Source organism: Leptosomus discolor, chromosome 1, assembly GCF_034619465.1.
Source record: "Leptosomus discolor isolate bLepDis1 chromosome 1, bLepDis1.hap2, whole genome shotgun sequence".
Lineage (NCBI taxonomy): Eukaryota > Metazoa > Chordata > Aves > Leptosomiformes > Leptosomidae > Leptosomus > Leptosomus discolor.
In genome coordinates, this window is record NC_141391.1 from 151,994,565 (window position 1) to 152,011,184 (window position 16,620).

Consider the following 16,620-nt stretch of genomic DNA (forward strand, 5'->3'; position numbering starts at 1 on the left):
ATGATGTCGGCCATGTGGGCTTGTCTGGTTTTGTGTGGTGAGTAGGAAACATCTCTCCTTCAAGCCAGGTTGTGAGAAAGGGCAGCTGACCCGGCTGCTTTTTACCCCTCCCCATTAGCCCCTCGGCTTTGGCAATTTGGAGGCGAGAGGCAGAGAGGGGAGCGCCCTCGAATGCCTCGGGTGCCAAGATCTCGGCTGCTTCAAATGTTGCCCGTCTTCACCCATTGGAGCTGATGTTTTATTCGTCAAGAAGGGACAGAGAGAAGAGGCCTAGGAGCCAGGGAGGAGGACTCGGAGCTGGATGCAGTGGGCAGAGGCTGGAGCAGAGGGGCAGACTGGAAAGGCGAGGATAGGGACAGCTGGGCACGTAAAGCAGACACGAGCACGCAGGCAGAGACCTGGACTTGACCTGCAAGGCCAGAAGGGAAGAGCTGGCCAGCTGACGTGACAGGGGAGGCAGGAGAAAGAGGGCTGAGAGGGGACCTTGCTTAAAGACAAGCAGAAAGGGATAGAGCAGGAAGGAATGGATAGAGAGGCCAGGCTGCTGCAGTCACATCCCAGCAGGAGAACGGGGAGGCGTCCTGTAACCCCCCCCTCCACTCTCCTTGTTCCCCTGCTTTCTGCAAACCCCCACACAGTCACCTGGCCAAGTGCTGTTCTCTCCTCTCCTACTGCCTCACCGAGTGCTTGATAACCCCCACTGTCCTCTCGGGGAGAACGTTCCAGGTTTTTGTTTGGTCCTGCTGCATCTACGGACACACAGGTGCCAACAACATGGCACGAGTGTTAGTGAGATATAGGCCATGAGGAAGTTTCTCAGTTTCAGCCATGTACTGTCCCCAAAATACTACAACCCCTTTCAACATGGGCAGAGCACGTTTTCCCCATATCTACACCTCCCATCTGGAGCCTGTTCCTGCATTTCCCACGTGCTGGATCCTGCACCCAGAGAAGGCCACAGAGATCTGCGTTCAGCCCTCCAGCTCCTCGGAGGGTGCCGCGCATGGCACTTCCTTCTCCTTCTGACCCCCTGCGTTCTCTCTTTCACCAGTGCTCTTGGCTTGGGGCTGCACAGCCCACCCTTTTGGCGAGAAGGCACAGCAGCCAGGAACGCCACTCTCCAAGCAGGAGTACCGCCAGTTCTTCAGGTCCCTCCGGACTGCCCGCCGTGCCAAAACTGCCTGCCTCCTCCGTGAGCTGTACGGCTGCCAGAATCCCCTGGTCCAGAGACTGGACGAGTACGAAAACCACGGAGTCATCCCTAAGGGTAAAGCTGATGACCATGACTCCCCAGGGCAGGCAGATGGATGGGGGGTCCTGCACAGCTAGCCCCGGACCTGATCGCTGGGAGGGGACAGAGACTCATGAGCTGCCGGGGGAGAGGCGTGGGTAGCGATCCTGCAGTGAGGAGAAGACATCTGCTCCGGAGTATCCTCTCCCCCCCCTTGACTGCATCCAAATGTGTCCCTGGGATGAGCCTCCTCTCGCACATTGGGTCATGCAGATGACCAAGAAGCACTGGAGTTTCTCACGGAGGTTCAGGGAGGCACCCAAATGGCCTGGGGGTTTTTGTGGAGGGACATCATTCGACAGCGTGCTTATTGCTGAGGGCTGGTGGGACCCCAGCACTGGAGTTTATCACTGAGTCTGTGTCTTTGCTTGCCTCTTTCTAGGGCCCGTATGCTCCGAACAGCGAGGAAATTCTTTCTTCCCCGACTTCTGCACCTTTGCTTTTTATCGCTGTACTCGGAGAAGGTATTACGTTAAGGTGAGTTGTTTAGCTGTTTCCTGAAGACCGTGGTGTGCTCTGGCCAAGCAACAGGCAAAAGGGAGAGCCCTGAAAATGGGGAAGTGGGAAAACAGGAGGCTGAAAGACAGGGAAGATAGAGGAGAGCCACGGGCAGCCCCCCTTCCAGCAAGGTGAGTAACTTACACAGGTGGCGCCCGCAGCCACCTCCCTGCCAAATGGAGGACTTTGCGGAAGGTATTCTTCAAGACAACAAACCTTTGAGGACCACCTCAGCCCTTATCTCCAGCTCTCACTGCCAACTAAGTTGAGACAATCTAGGTTACTGCAGGAGAAAGGGTGATCCACGCAGGTCAGAGGAGAAGGAATGTAAAGAGAAAGATGACTGCGAGTCACAAGAAGAGACTTACGGGCAGACTTGACAGGGAGAGGAGAAGAAGGTTTCTTTCCTTTCTTGGGCTCATGTTTGTAGGGAGTGGGAAAGCCGGGATTGTGCCGGGAGCGCTAAGCCCACAGAACAGGGGAGGGGCCAGGGGCCTGCTCCTGAAGCCCACCGTCTCTACAGATGTGTGTTTTCTCCTCCACAGAGGACTGCATGCCCAGGAGAGACCTCAGCCGAGCTCGGCAGCACACAACCCTTCAACGTCATGACCATGAGCAGCGATGCCCTGCTGTCTGGCATCTTCAGACCCCAGAGCCTTTTCCCCTCATCTCCCACAACTGCCCAGCCAGGCCGCCCCGGCCCTGACACAGAAGGAGCTGGGATCCCCACCTCTTCAGCTAAGGGCACACCACAGCTGAGGAGCGGGCAACTGAATCCTTCTGACCCACATGCCACACAGGTGGCAGACAGTGGCCAGCAGCAAGGACAGTTGCCCACCACTGACATCCAGGATCTCCTCCTAAGGCTGCAAGATACCCATGTGCAGAGTTCAGCGCAGACGCTTCAGCAGCTATTGAACATGGGGAAGGCGGTGGAGGAGGAAGAATTGCAGGCTGCCGCCCAAGAGCTTCTGGTGGCCCTGAACAGCGCAAGTGCCTCTTAGCCAACAACCGGCACTGATACAGGGCCCGGAACAGAGAACTGAGCAGCAAAGGAGGATCAGCCATTGTGGCTTTTCTGCGTGGTGTCAAGTCAGAGACGCTGTCTCAGAGACGATGTATGGGAAGATGGAAAACAAGAGAAGGCCTCTTCCTTCCCTAGCCTGAGGCATTGTAAGGTTGACAGTGCTTCCCCAGGTCAGCGGTGTGGGAAACAAGGGGGAAAACCATCTTTTCCAAGTGCAGGGGAAAACCCAGGCATGTGAAATGGTGTTTCTCGGGGGATTCACAGAGAAAGATGTTATCCTCTTGGAAACAACCGTACTGAAGAGTACCGTCACCCCCTGCAAAAACTGGCTATTCCTGAACAATAAAGATGGAAAAAGAACTCCGTTTTCCTGCTTGGGGTTTTGCAACCACAACTAGCTCTCTGTCCTGGGCAAAGAGATGAGGTTTGTTGTGTCATTCGATGACCTGACCTGAAGGCAGGTCACACGCAGGAAACGTGCAAGCCCGTAACAAGATTGCTTGCTTGTTTTCATGGAGGACTGCCCAGTGCGTGGTCCTTACTGGGTGGGATTCCTAACACAACGCAGGCTGCCCTCGCCTCAGCCTGGCACACCAGCTCCTTCTCTTCTCCCTAGAAAGAGCCCAAAGCTGCCAGATCCCCGCCTGAGGCACCAGCGCTTCCTCTCCTCTCCAGCTGCCTTGGCAGTGACACCTCCCCCAGCCCCAGCAGGGAGCTCTGCCGGGGCATTTCTCACAGCAGCCACCGGCCGCTCGCCGGGAGACCAGCTGCAGGGGCAGGTAAGCCCTCACGGGGGAGGGGATTCGCGGCAGAAAGGCCGGCAAAAAGGTGCTTTGGGGCCCTTTTTCAGGCTGGCAAAAGCGGCGGCTTGAGGGCGGGCTGCTGAGGCGGCGTGGGCGGAGCCAGCACCACCGGCGGCAGCTCTGAACGAGGCGTAACGGCGCCAACGGCCGCTCGCCCAGACCACCCCCCCCACCCCCCCTTTACAACAGAAGCCCCTCGGGAGCGAAGCCACCGAGTAAACAGGCAGCGACTGGGCGTCACCACGGTAAGGGCTCGGCAAACAGAGCGCGGCATTTCGCTTGGGAGGGCTCCGAAAGTCTGCCGTCTCGGCCAGGAGGCGGTGGTAAGCCCTCGGCAGAAGACCATGGCTTCCCTGAGCCCTGCACCCACCAGCTCTGATGCAGCTTCCCAGGCGGAGCTCTCGTGGGAACGCGCTGCCACCCAGGCGTCGGGCTGCAGGGTGTGCAGAGAGCAGCTCCTCCGCTTCGTGATGGAGCTCAGGGAGGAGGCAAGCAGGTCGAGGGCCATCAGGGAAAGCGAGAGGGAGATAGATGCTTGGAGTCGTACCCTGACCCCCATGACAGAAACCCAGCAGGCAGACAGAACCCCTGCTACAGAGACCTCCCTGTCCTCTTTCTGTCCGACTGAATGTGGTGATTTGGAGGATGGGGGGGCAATGGCAAAAAGTTCCTGCCTGCCTCAACAGGTGTAGCAGGTGCGTCTGCCCACTGCCCACCCCACCTTCCCAGGTGCCCTTGCATAACAGGTATGATCTTCTGCACGGGGAACCAAGTAAGAGCACAGAGGACAGCTCACCTAGCTTGGAGATGTCACCGAGGCTGAGACACCTCTGATCAAAACATCCGAGACAAAGACAGACGGACGGGTCCTTGTTGCAGGGGACTCGATTCTGAAGGGAGTGGAAGGCCCAAGATGCAGGTCAGACCCGCTACATAAGGAAGTCTGCTGCCTACCTGGGGCCCAGGTTAGGGTTGGAAAGATGAAGCTTCCTTCCATAGTACGGCCCTCAGATTACTATCCCCTTTTGATTTTTCGTGTGAACAAGGTCCTAGGGCAACAAAGAAAGATTTCGGGGCCCTGGGACAACTGATCAAGGGATCAGGAGCGCAAGTTGTGTTCTCCTCTACGCCTCCAGTTGAGGGGAACGACGAGGTAGCAAAGAGGAAGAGCCAGCAGATGAATGCCTGGCTCCAAGGCTGGTGCCACCGGCAGGACTTTGGATTCTTTGATCATGGACTGATCAATGACACCAGGCCTGCTGTCAACAGATGGGAAAAGCGTATCTTATAGGGGGAAGGGGGTCCTAGGACAAGAGTTAGCAGGGCTCAGTGAGAGAGCTTTAAACTAGATTCGAAGGGGGGGCGGGGCTGTATCTGGGCCTGCCAGAGAGGTGCCTGAGGCTTAGTACTCATGGGGCAGCATACTAGTATTTCTGAGAAGCAAAAGGCCTACCACCCCTGGAGGGTAAATCTATATGTCCAACCCCTACCATCCTGTAACTCTGTGTTATTCTGTGTCCAAATGCAGGCTCACGCAGGCAGCCGCCACTGTCTTCCCTGAAATGCCAGAAACCCGGCGCCGGGCAGCACGCAGGCCCAGCAGCGGGGCAGGAGGGGAGGCAGCGGGAGGCGTGAGTGGGAGGAAGGGGGGGCAGCGGAGGGAGGAACAGCGCAACGAAGGCCTCTGACACCATAAGCCATGCCTCCGCCCCCAGCACTGCGGGGCCAGCCGGCGTAGGGGCAGGAGGAGGACGCGGGCAGCTGGGCAAAGCAGCCGAGGGGAGACCTCCGGCAGCACAGCGGGCCCAGGCTCTTACAGGCGCCACTCACGGCGTGATGTCGGCCATGTGGGCTTGTCTGTTTTGTCTGGTGAGTAGGAAACATCTCTCCTTCAAGCCAGGTTGTGAGAAAGGGCAGCTGACCCGGCTGCTTTTTACCCCTCCCTATTAGCCCCTCGGCTTTGGCAATTTGGAGGCGAGAGGCAGAGAGGGGAGCGCCCTCGAAAGCCTCGGGTGCCAAGATCTCGGCTGCTTCAAATGTTGCCCGTCTTCACCCATTGGAGCTGATGTTTTATTCGTCAAGAAGGGACAGAGAGAAGAGGCCTAGGAGCCAGGGAGGTTGACTCGGGGCTGGATGCAGCGGGCAGAGGCTGGAGCAGAGGGGCAGACTGGAAAGGCAAGGATAGGGACAGCTGGGCACGTAAAGCAGACACGAGCACGCAGGCAGAGACCTGGACTTGATCTGCAAGGCCAGAAGGGAAGAGCTGGCCAGCTGACGTGACAGGGGAGGCAGGAGAAAGAGGGCTGAGAGGGGACCTTGCTTAAAGACAAGCAGAAAGGGATAGAGCAGGAAGGAATGGATAGAGAGGCCAGGCTGCTGCAGTCACATCCCAGCAGGAGAACGGGGAGGCGTCCTGTAACCCCCCCCTCCACTCTCCTTGTTCCCCTGCTTTCTGCAAACCCCCACACAGTCACCTGGCCAAGTGCTGTGCTCTCCTCTCCTACTGCCTCACCGAGTGCTTGATAACCCCCACTGTCCTCTCGGGGAGAACGTTCCCAGTTTTTGTTTGGTCCTGCTGCATCTACGGACACACAGGTGCCAACAACATGGCACGGGTGTTAGTGAGATATAGGCCATGAGGAAGTTTCTCAGTTTCAGCCATGTACTGTCCCCAAAATACTACAACCCCTTTCAACATGGGCAGAGCACGTTTTCCCCATATCTACACCTCCCATCTGGAGCCTGTTCCTGCATTTCCCACGTGCTGGATCCTGCACCCAGAGAAGGCCACAGAGATCTGCGTTCAGCCCTCCAGCTCCTCGGAGGGTGCCATGCTTAGCACTTTTCCTTCTCCTTCTGACCCCCTGCGTTCTCTCTTTCACCAGTGCTCTTGGCTTGGGGCTGCACAGCCCGCCCTTTGGGCGAGAAGGCGCAGCAGCCAGGAACGCCACTCTCCAAGCAGGAGTACCGCCAGTTCTTCAGGTCCCTCCGGACTGCCCGCCGCGCCAGCGCTGCCTGCCTCCTCCGTGAGCTGTACGGCTGCCAGAATCCCCTGGTCCAGAGACTGGACGAGTACGAAAACCACGGAGTCGTCCCTAAGGGTAAAGCTGATGACCATGACTCCCCAGGGCAGGCAGATGGATGGGGGGTCCTGCACAGCTAGCCCCGGACCTGATCGCTGGGAGGGGACAGAGACTCATGAGCTGCCGGGGGAGAGGCGTGGGTAGCGATCCTGCAGTGAGGAGAAGACATCTGCTCCGGAGTATCCTCTCCCCCGCCTTGATTGCATCCAAATGTGTCCCTGGGATGAGCCTCCTCTCGCACATTGGGTCATGCAGATGACCAAGAAGCGCTGGAGTTTCTCATGGAGGTTCAGGGAGGCACCCAAATGGCCTGGGGGTTTTTGTGGAGGGACGTCATTCGACAGCGCGCTTATTGCTGAGGGCTGGTGGGACCCCAGCACTGGAGTTTATCACTGAGTCTGTGTCTTTGCTTGCCTCTTTCTAGGGCCCGTATGCTCCGAACAGCGAGGAAATTCTTTCTTCCCCGACTTCTGCACCTTTGCTTTTTATCGCTGTACTCGGAGAAGGTATTACGTTAAGGTGAGTTGTTTAGCTGTTTCCTGAAGACCGTGGTGTGCTCTGGCCAAGTAACAGGCAAAAGGGAGAGCCCTGAAAATGGGGAAGTGGGAAAACAGGAGGCTGAAAGACAGGGAAGATAGAGGAGAGCCGTGGGCAGCCCCCCTTCCAGGGGCACTCACAGCAAGGTGAGTAACTTACACAGGTGGCGCCCGCAGCCACCTCCCTGCCAGGTGCAGGACCTTGCGGAAGGTATTCTTCAAGACAACAAACCTTTGAGGACCACCTCAGCCCTTATCTCCAGCTCTCACTGCCAACTGAGACAATCTAGGTTACTGCAGGAGAAAGGGTGATCCACGCAGGTGAGAGGATAAGGAATGTAAAGAGAAAGATGACTGGGAGTCACAAGAAGAGACTTACGGGCAGACTTGACAAGGAGAGGAGAAGAAGGTTTCTTTCCTTTCTTGGGCTCATGTTTGTAGGGAGTGGGAAAGCCGGGATTGTGCCGGGAGCGCTAAGCCCACAGAACAGGGGAGGGGCCAGGGGCCTGCTCCTGAAGCCCACCGCCTCTACAGATGTGTGTTTTCTCCTCCACAGAGGACTGCATGCCCAGGACAGACCCCAGCCAAGCTCAGCAGCACACGACCCTTCAACGCCACGGCCATGAGCAGCGATGCCCTGCTGTCTGGCATCTTCAGACCCCAGAGCCTTTTCCCCTCATCTCCCACAACTGCCCAGCCAGGCCGCCCCGGCCCTGACACAGAAGGAGCTGGGATCCCCACCTCCTCAGCTGAGGGCACGCCACAGTTGAGGAGCGGGCAACTGAATCCTTCTGACCCACATGCCACACAGGTGGCAGACAGTGGCCAGCAGCAAGGACAGTTGCCCACCGCTGACATCCAGGATCTCCTCCTAAGGCTGCAAGATACCCACGTGCAGAGTTTACTGAAGGCACTTCAGCGGTTGTTGACCACGGGGAAGGCGGTGGGGGAGGAAGAACTGCGTGCTGCCGTCCAGAAGGTGCTGGTGGCCCTGAACAGCGCAAGTGCCTCTTAGCCAACAACTGGCAATGATACAGGGCCCAGAAGAGAGAACTGAGACACGGGTACTGAAGGGCTACTGTCCTCTCCCACAGAAACTGTTCACCCGGTGTCGTTTCATCTGGGAGACGGCTCTTCTTGAACAATGCAGGATGGAAAAAGAACTGCTGTTTCCTGCTCGGGGCTGGGCCACCACGACTACCTCTCTGTCCTGGGCAGAGAGACAGGGTTTCTTGTCTCATCCCATGAACGTCTTGGGAGAATGCTGTCCTTTCTTCTTATAAATATAGGTGCTTCTGCTCAGAACCATTAAGGCAAGACTCTTCTTTGGAAGTGTGTGTGCGAATATACATACATATATAGGCAAGGGGTGCGCTCTCAATGCCAGAAGACCTCACCCTGCGAGGGAACTGCTGATCTAGCGTTCTGCCTGTATTGGTGTTTACACGTGGGTGTCATCTACTTCTGAAGTGACGCTATGAAACACTCAGGATAAATATTCCTGTTGAGAACCTCCTCTTGTCTCCCTCGGAAAACCAGAGTCTGATTTACGGGAACACTGGCTGAAGCCATCTGGAGCCAGCACTTCCTGCTCAGAGCAGAGCGGGAACTCTTTGGGAACCAACTCTGGTTTTCTGAATCTCCACTCAGAACGAGTTTAGAGCTACCTCAAACCTACTCTAAACTCCTGTGGTTGGTTTCGGCGTTCAAGAGACCACCACCCTTAAAGTGACAATCCCCTAGTCACCTTTCCTCCCGCAGGCCGCCTTGTCATCTAGTCCACCGAGGGCCATGAGGAGAAAGGGGCTGAAGGCAGCTCTCCTCAAGGATGCACCACACCAAGCACTCATGGGGAGGGGCGGGGATGTCTCTTCCCTTTACGCTGCCTAAGTGACACAAACGCAGCTGAGTGAAGTATAGGCTCTGTCTCTATCCGCTGAAGGAAGTCCTTAGAAGAAGGACTCCATTGAGAAGCCCATTTGAAGAAGAAGATCTCCAAATTACAGGTCCTCCATTGGTCCTGGGAAGCGTAATCTTTCCCAAGGCTGAAGGCAACTGGGCTGCTTTCTGTGTCTGGCTGGCGTCCTGTTTACTGCCTTTACCGAGGGAGTATTTTGCTCGGTTGCTCTCAGTGGCTCAGCCAGGCACGCACAGGTCTGGGCGAGAGCAGAGGTTTGGGTCTGCTCGCACCTTATGCACAGGAGCAGTCCAAAGGCAGAATTGCCTGTCCTGTGCTCCAGAAAAACGGCCATTTGGCTGACTCGTTCCAGATGGAGCTGACAGGGCTGGCAGCGAGCAGAAAAAACAAGCCACGCACACCTGTTTAGGCATGAACACCGAGATGATTTAGTCAGCCAACATGCAATCCCACTTCTCAGGGGTCTCTGTTCAGAGCAGAAGTACGCTGCGCGGGAGTGGGGTTTGTGGGATAGAAAATCAGGTCACTCATTTAGCTTTAGCGCTACATTTGTGCACTGGTATTTGCACAGAGGCATTTTAAGATGCTGAGGGCTCGGTGATGTCCTAGAAAGGTACAGGTTACAGAAATAAAATGCTGAAAAACTGCACATGCGAATGCTAGCTCGGCAGTGGCCTTGCGCCGTTTTGGTCACATTGATCCCCAGCGTGCCGCTAGGAGCAAGTATGACATTTCTCCCGACTGGGTATTCGTAAGAAAAAGAAAGGGAAAGCGGCATCTTTCCCTTCCAAAATGAGATACAAACTGAACTGGCTGCTCAGGGGTGTATCAGAAGAGGGCATCAGAGGCCGAGGGAAGGTTTCCCCACCTGCATAACGCCACCACGATAAAAGGCCCCTGATAAAATGGAAAGCTGGCGTTTTGTAGGCTCTGCCTCAGCCTGGCATCACGTCCTTCCTGCTTCCCGCCGCCTGCTCCACAGTGAATGCGGCGGGCATCAGCCCTTGGGGAGAGGGTGTTTCCACTCCTCCCAGCAGCAGGCAGCGGCTGCAGGCTCTCATCCCAGGTAGGAGGCAGGGAAGCCGAAGTCTCCCTCCGCATACGACCCCCATCCACCTGCAAGGCAGTGCCGCCCTGTGGGTAAGCCTGACACTGTTGAGCCATCCTTCTGATTTTAGGAGGAGAAACATGCCCTTCTGGTTCAGTCCCGTCCCGCTGTCGTTCGAGAGCTGCCACAAGCACATGGCCAACACGCACCCTAAAACGGTGGCTGAGCACCTACAGCAGGCAGAAAGCGGATGCAGGGAAACAGCCGACGCTGTTAGAATATTGCTGCCGGAGGGCAGAAAAGCAATCTGCCTGATTGCCTGGTGAAGATGCGTCCCTAAATAAGATGGGAAACCTGAAATGCCAGAAACCCGGCGCCGGGCAGCACGCAGGCCCAGCGGCGGGGCAGGAGGGGAGGCGGCGGGAGGCGTGAGTGGGAGGAAGGGGGGGCAGCGGAGGGAGGAACAGCGCAACGGGGGCCTCTATGACGCCATAAGCCATGCCTCCGCCCCCAGCACTGCGGGGCCAGCCGGCGTCGGGGCAGGAGGAGGACGCGGGCAGCTGGGCAAAGCAGCCGAGGGGAGACCTCCGGCAGCACAGCGGGCCCAGGCTCTTACAGGCGCCACTCACGGCGTGATGTCGGCCATGTGGGCTTGTCTGGTTTTGTGTGGTGAGTAGGAAACATCTCTCCTTCAAGCCAGGTTGTGAGAAAGGGCAGCTGACCCGGCTGCTTTTTACCCCTCCCCATTAGCCCCTCGGCTTTGGCAATTTGGAGGCGAGAGGCAGAGAGGGGAGCGCCCTCGAATGCCTCGGGTGCCAAGATCTCGGCTGCTTCAAATGTTGCCCGTCTTCACCCATTGGAGCTGATGTTTTATTCGTCAAGAAGGGACAGAGAGAAGAGGCCTAGGAGCCAGGGAGGAGGACTCGGAGCTGGATGCAGCGGGCAGAGGCTGGAGCAGAGGGGCAGACTGGAAAGGCGATGATAGGGACAGCTGGGCACGTAAAGCAGACACGAGCACGCAGGCAGAGACCTGGACTTGATCTGCAAGGCCAGAAGGGAAGAGCTGGCCAGCTGACGTGACAGGGGAGGCAGGAGAAAGAGGGCTGAGAGGGGACCTTGCTTAAAGACAAGCAGAAAGGGATAGAGCAGGAAGGAATGGATAGAGAGGCCAGGCTGCTGCAGTCACATCCCAGCAGGAGAACGGGGAGGCGTCCTGTAACCCCCCCTCCACTCTCCTTGTTCCCCTGCTTTCTGCAAACCCCCACACAGTCACCTGGCCAAGTGCTGTGCTCTCCTCTCCTACTGCCTCACCGAGTGCTTGATAACCCCCACTGTCCTCTCGGGGAGAACGTTCCCAGTTTTTGTTTGGTCCTGCTGCATCTACGGACACACAGGTGCCAACAACATGGCACGGGTGTTAGTGAGATATAGGCCATGAGGAAGTTTCTCAGTTTCAGCCATGTACTGTCCCCAAAATACTACAACCCCTTTCAACATGGGCAGAGCACGTTTTCCCCACTCCTACACCTCCCATCTGGAGCCTGTTCCTGCATTTCCCACGTGCTGGATCCTGCACCCAGAGAAGGCCACAGAGATCTGCGTTCAGCCCTCCAGCTCCTTGGAGGGTGCCGCGCATGGCACTTCCTTCTCCTTCTGACCCCCTGCGTTCTCTCTTTCACCAGTGCTCTTGGCTTGGGGCTGCACAGCCCACCCTTTTGGCGAGAAGGCGCAGCAGCCAGGAACGCCACTCTCCAAGCAGGAGTACCGCCAGTTCTTCAGGTCCCTCCGGACTGCCCGCCGTGCCAAAACTGCCTGCCTCCTCCGTGAGCTGTACGGCTGCCAGAATCCCCTGGTCCAGAGACTGGACGAGTACGAAAACCACGGAGTCATCCCTAAGGGTAAAGCTGATGACCGTGACTCCCCAGGGCAGGCAGATGGATGGGGGGTCCTGCACAGCTAGCCCCGGACCTGATCGCTGGGAGGGGACAGAGACTCATGAGCTGCCGGGGGAGAGGCGTGGGTAGCGATCCTGCAGTGAGGAGAAGACATCTGCTCCGGAGTATCCTCTCCCCCCCCTTGACTGCATCCAAATGTGTCCCTGGGATGAGCCTCCTCTCGCACATTGGGTCATGCAGATGACCAAGAAGCGCTGGAGTTTCTCACGGAGGTTCAGGGAGGCACCCAAATGGCCTGGGGGTTTTTGTGGAGGGACGTCATTCGACAGCGCGCTTATTGCTGAGGGCTGGTGGGACCCCAGCACTGGAGTTTATCACTGAGTCTGTGTCTTTGCTTGCCTCTTTCTAGGGCCCGTATGCTCCGAACAGCGAGGAAATTCTTTCTTCCCCGACTTCTGCACCTTTGCTTTTTATCGCTGTACTCGGAGAAGGTATTACGTTAAGGTGAGTTGTTTAGCTGTTTCCTGAAGACCGTGGTGTGCTCTGGCCAAGCAACAGGCAAAAGGGAGAGCCCTGAAAATGGGGAAGTGGGAAAACAGGAGGCTGAAAGACAGGGAAGATAGAGGAGAGCCACGGGCAGCCCCCCTTCCAGCAAGGTGAGTAACTTACACAGGTGGCGCCCGCAGCCACCTCCCTGCCAAATGGAGGACTTTGCGGAAGGTATTCTTCAAGACAAGAAACCTTTGAGGACCACCTCAGACCTTATCTCCAGCTCTCACTGCCAACTAAGTTGAGACAATCTAGGTTACTGCAGGAGAAAGGGTGATCCACGCAGGTCAGAGGAGAAGGAATGTAAAGAGAAAGATGACTGCGAGTCACAAGAAGAGACTTACGGGCAGACTTGACAGGGAGAGGAGAAGAAGGTTTCTTTCCTTTCTTGGGCTCATGTTTGTAGGGAGTGGGAAAGCCGGGATTGTGCCGGGAGCGCTAAGCCCACAGAACAGGGGAGGGGCCAGGGGTCTGCTCCTGAAGCCCACCGCCTCTGCAGATGTGTGTTTTCTCCTCCACAGAGGACTGCATGCCCAGGAGAGACCTCAGCCGAGCTCGGCAGCACACAACCCTTCAACGTCATGACCATGAGCAGCGATGCCCTGCTGTCTGGCATCTTCAGACCCCAGAGCCTTTTCCCCTCATCTCCCACAACTGCCCAGCCAGGCCGCCCCGGCCCTGACACAGAAGGAGCTGGGATCCCCACCTCTTCAGCTAAGGGCACACCACAGCTGAGGAGCGGGCAACTGAATCCTTCTGACCCACATGCCACACAGGTGGCAGACAGTGGCCAGCAGCAAGGACAGTTGCCCACCACTGACATCCAGGATCTCCTCCTAAGGCTGCAAGATACCCACGTGCAGAGTTCAGCGCAGACGCTTCAGCGGTTATTGAACATGGGGAAGGCGGTGGAGGAGGAAGAATTGCAGGCTGCCGCCCAAGAGCTTCTGGTGGCCCTGAACAGCGCAAGTGCCTCTTAGCCAACAACCGGCACTGATACAGGGCCCGGAACAGAGAACTGAGCAGCAAAGGAGGATCAGCCATTGTGGCTTTTCTGCGTGGTGTCAAGTCAGAGACGCTGTCTCAGAGACGATGTATGGGAAGATGGAAAACAAGAGAAGGCCTCTTCCTTCCCTGGCCTGAGGCATTGTAAGGTTGACAGTGCTTCCCCCAGGTCAGCGGTGTGGGAAACAAGGGGGAAAACCATCTTTTCCAAGTGCAGGGGAAAACCCAGGCATGTGAAATGGTGTTTCTCGGGGGATTCACAGAGAAAGATGTTATCCTCTTGGAAACAACTGTACTGAAGAGTACCGTCACCCCCTGCAAAAACTGGCTATTCCTGAACAATAAAGATGGAAAAAGAACTCCGTTTTCCTGCTTGGGGTTTTGCGACCACAACTAGCTCTCTGTCCTGGGCAAAGAGATGAGGTTTGTTGTGTCATTCGATGACCTGACCTGAAGGCAGGTCACACGCAGGAAACGTGCAAGCCCGTAACAAGATTGCTTGCTTGTTTTCATGGAGGACTGCCCAGTGCGTGGTCCTTACTGGGTGGGATTCCTAACACAACGCAGGCTGCCCTCGCCTCAGCCTGGCACACCAGCTCCTTCTCTTCTCCCTAGAAAGAGCCCAAAGCTGCCAGATCCCCGCCTGAGGCACCAGCGCTTCCTCTCCTCTCCAGCTGCCTTGGCAGTGACACCTCCCCCAGCCCCAGCAGGGAGCTCTGCCGGGGCATTTCTCACAGCAGCCACCGGCCGCTCGCCGGGAGACCAGCTGCAGGGGCAGGTAAGCCCTCACGGGGGAGGGGATTCGCGGCAGAAAGGCCGGCAAAAAGGTGCTTTGGGGCCCTTTTTCAGGCTGGCAAAAGCGGCGGCTTGAGGGCGGGCTGCTGAGGCGGCGTGGGCGGAGCCAGCACCACCGGCGGCAGCTCTGAACGAGGCGTAACGGCGCCAACGGCCGCTCGCCCAGACCACCCCCCCCACCCCCCCTTTACAACAGAAGCCCCTCGGGAGCGAAGCCACCGAGTAAACAGGCAGCGACTGGGCGTCACCACGGTAAGGGCTCGGCAAACAGAGCGCGGCATTTCGCTTGGGAGGGCTCCGAAAGTCTGCCGTCTCGGCCAGGAGGCGGTGGTAAGCCCTCGGCAGAAGACCATGGCTTCCCTGAGCCCTGCACCCACCAGCTCTGATGCAGCTTCCCAGGCGGAGCTCTCGTGGGAACGCGCTGCCACCCAGGCGTCGGGCTGCAGGGTGTGCAGAGAGCAGCTCCTCCGCTTCGTGATGGAGCTCAGGGAGGAGGCAAGCAGGTCGAGGGCCATCAGGGAAAGCGAGAGGGAGATAGATGCTTGGAGTCGTACCCTGACCCCCATGACAGAAACCCAGCAGGCAGACAGAACCCCTGCTACAGAGACCTCCCTGTCCTCTTTCTGTCCGACTGAATGTGGTGATTTGGAGGATGGGGGGGCAATGGCAAAAAGTTCCTGCCTGCCTCAACAGGTGTAGCAGGTGCGTCTGCCCACTGCCCACCCCACCTTCCCAGGTGCCCTTGCATAACAGGTATGATCTTCTGCACGGGGAACCAAGTAAGAGCTCACCTAGCTTGGAGATGTCACCGAGGCTGAGACACCTCTGATCAAAACATCCGAGACAAAGACAGACGGACGGGTCCTTGTTGCAGGGGACTCGATTCTGAAGGGAGTGGAAGGCCCAAGATGCAGGTCAGACCCGCTACATAAGGAAGTCTGCTGCCTACCTGGGGCCCAGGTTAGGGTTGGAAAGATGAAGCTTCCTTCCATAGTACGGCCCTCAGATTACTATCCCCTTTTGATTTTTCGTGTGAACAAGGTCCTAGGGCAACAAAGAAAGATTTCGGGGCCCTGGGACAACTGATCAAGGGATCAGGAGCGCAAGTTGTGTTCTCCTCTACGCCTCCAGTTGAGGGGAACGACGAGGTAGCAAAGAGGAAGAGCCAGCAGATGAATGCCTGGCTCCAAGGCTGGTGCCACCGGCAGGACTTTGGATTCTTTGATCATGGACTGATCAATGACACCAGGCCTGCTGTCAACAGATGGGAAAAGCGTATCTTATAGGGGGAAGGGGGTCCTAGGACAAGAGTTAGCAGGGCTCAGTGAGAGAGCTTTAAACTAGATTCGAAGGGGGGGCGGGGCTGTATCTGGGCCTGCCAGAGAGGTGCCTGAGGCTTAGTACTCATGGGGCAGCATACTAGTATTTCTGAGAAGCAAAAGGCCTACCACCCCTGGAGGGTAAATCTATATGTCCAACCCCTACCATCCTGTAACTCTGTGTTATTCTGTGTCCAAATGCAGGCTCACGCAGGCAGCCGCCACTGTCTTCCCTGAAATGCCAGAAACTCGGCGCCGGGCAGCACGCAGGCCCAGCAGCGGGGCAGGAGGGGAGGCAGCGGGAGGCGTGAGTGGGAGGAAGGGGGGGCAGCAGAGGGAGGAACAGCGCAACGAAGGCCTCTGACGCCATAAGCCATGCCTCCGCCCCCAGCACTGCGGGGCCAGCCGGCGTCGGGGCAGGAGGAGGACGCGGGCAGCTGGGCAAAGCAGCCGAGGGGAGACCTCCGGCAGCACAGCGGGCCCAGGCTCTTACAGGCGCCACTCACGGCGTGATGTCGGCCATGTGGGATTGTCTGTTTTGTCTGGTGAGTAGGAAACATCTCTCCTTCAAGCCAGGTTGTGAGAAAGGGCAGCTGACCCGGCTGCTTTTTACCCCTCCCCATTAGCCCCTCGGCTTTGGCAATTTGGAGGCGAGAGGCAGAGAGGGGAGCGCCCTCGAATGCCTCGGGTGCCAAGATCTCGGCTGCTTCAAATGTTGCCCGTCTTCACCCATTGGAGCTGATGTTTTATTCGTCAAGAAGGGACAGAGAGAAGAGGCCTAGGAGCCAGGGAGGAGGACTCGGAGCTGGATGCAGCGGGCAGAGGCTGGAGCAGAGGGGGAGACTGGAAAGGC

At 57.3% G+C, this 16,620-nt stretch overlaps 3 protein-coding genes across 3 annotated transcripts; all 3 read left to right on the forward strand.

The window, feature by feature from the left end:
* LOC147416308 (uncharacterized) lies at window positions 1-4,910 on the forward strand. Its single transcript, XM_086461308.1, has 5 exons — window positions 1-37; window positions 1,052-1,267; window positions 1,674-1,768; window positions 2,335-2,782; window positions 4,666-4,910. Exons 1-5 carry the CDS (start codon window positions 1-3, stop codon window positions 4,908-4,910), a joined length of 1,041 nt encoding a protein of 346 aa, XP_086317434.1.
* A 545-nt stretch (window positions 4,911-5,455) lies between these two features.
* Window positions 5,456-10,840, forward strand: LOC147416309 (uncharacterized). The gene is made up of 6 exons (XM_086461320.1): window positions 5,456-5,492; window positions 6,505-6,720; window positions 7,127-7,221; window positions 7,795-8,238; window positions 10,084-10,222; window positions 10,719-10,840. Exons 1-6 carry the CDS (start codon window positions 5,456-5,458, stop codon window positions 10,838-10,840), a joined length of 1,053 nt encoding a protein of 350 aa, XP_086317446.1.
* On the forward strand, window positions 10,840-16,280 carry LOC147416310 (uncharacterized). The gene is made up of 6 exons (XM_086461331.1): window positions 10,840-10,873; window positions 11,887-12,102; window positions 12,509-12,603; window positions 13,170-13,617; window positions 15,490-15,723; window positions 16,159-16,280. Exons 1-6 carry the CDS (start codon window positions 10,840-10,842, stop codon window positions 16,278-16,280), a joined length of 1,149 nt encoding a protein of 382 aa, XP_086317457.1.
* Window positions 16,281-16,620: the final 340 nt, after the last annotated feature.

Coding starts and splice junctions, on each gene's coding strand:
- LOC147416308 (XM_086461308.1), top strand. CDS start 1: ATGATGTCGGCCATGTGGGCTTGTCTGGTTTTGTGTG. Junction 1,268..1,673: donor CCACGGAGTCATCCCTAAGG/GTAAAGCTGATG, acceptor GCCTCTTTCTAG/GGCCCGTATGCTCCGAACAG. Junction 1,769..2,334: donor GGAGAAGGTATTACGTTAAG/GTGAGTTGTTTA, acceptor TCTCCTCCACAG/AGGACTGCATGCCCAGGAGA.
- LOC147416309 (XM_086461320.1), top strand. CDS start 5,456: ATGTCGGCCATGTGGGCTTGTCTGTTTTGTCTGGTGA. Junction 8,239..10,083: donor TGCTGGTGGCCCTGAACAGC/GCAAGTGCCTCT, acceptor GGCGTTTTGTAG/GCTCTGCCTCAGCCTGGCAT. Junction 10,223..10,718: donor GCTGCAGGCTCTCATCCCAG/GTAGGAGGCAGG, acceptor CTCCGCCCCCAG/CACTGCGGGGCCAGCCGGCG.
- LOC147416310 (XM_086461331.1), top strand. CDS start 10,840: ATGTCGGCCATGTGGGCTTGTCTGGTTTTGTGTG. Junction 12,604..13,169: donor GGAGAAGGTATTACGTTAAG/GTGAGTTGTTTA, acceptor TCTCCTCCACAG/AGGACTGCATGCCCAGGAGA. Junction 15,724..16,158: donor TGTCAACAGATGGGAAAAGC/GTATCTTATAGG, acceptor CTCCGCCCCCAG/CACTGCGGGGCCAGCCGGCG.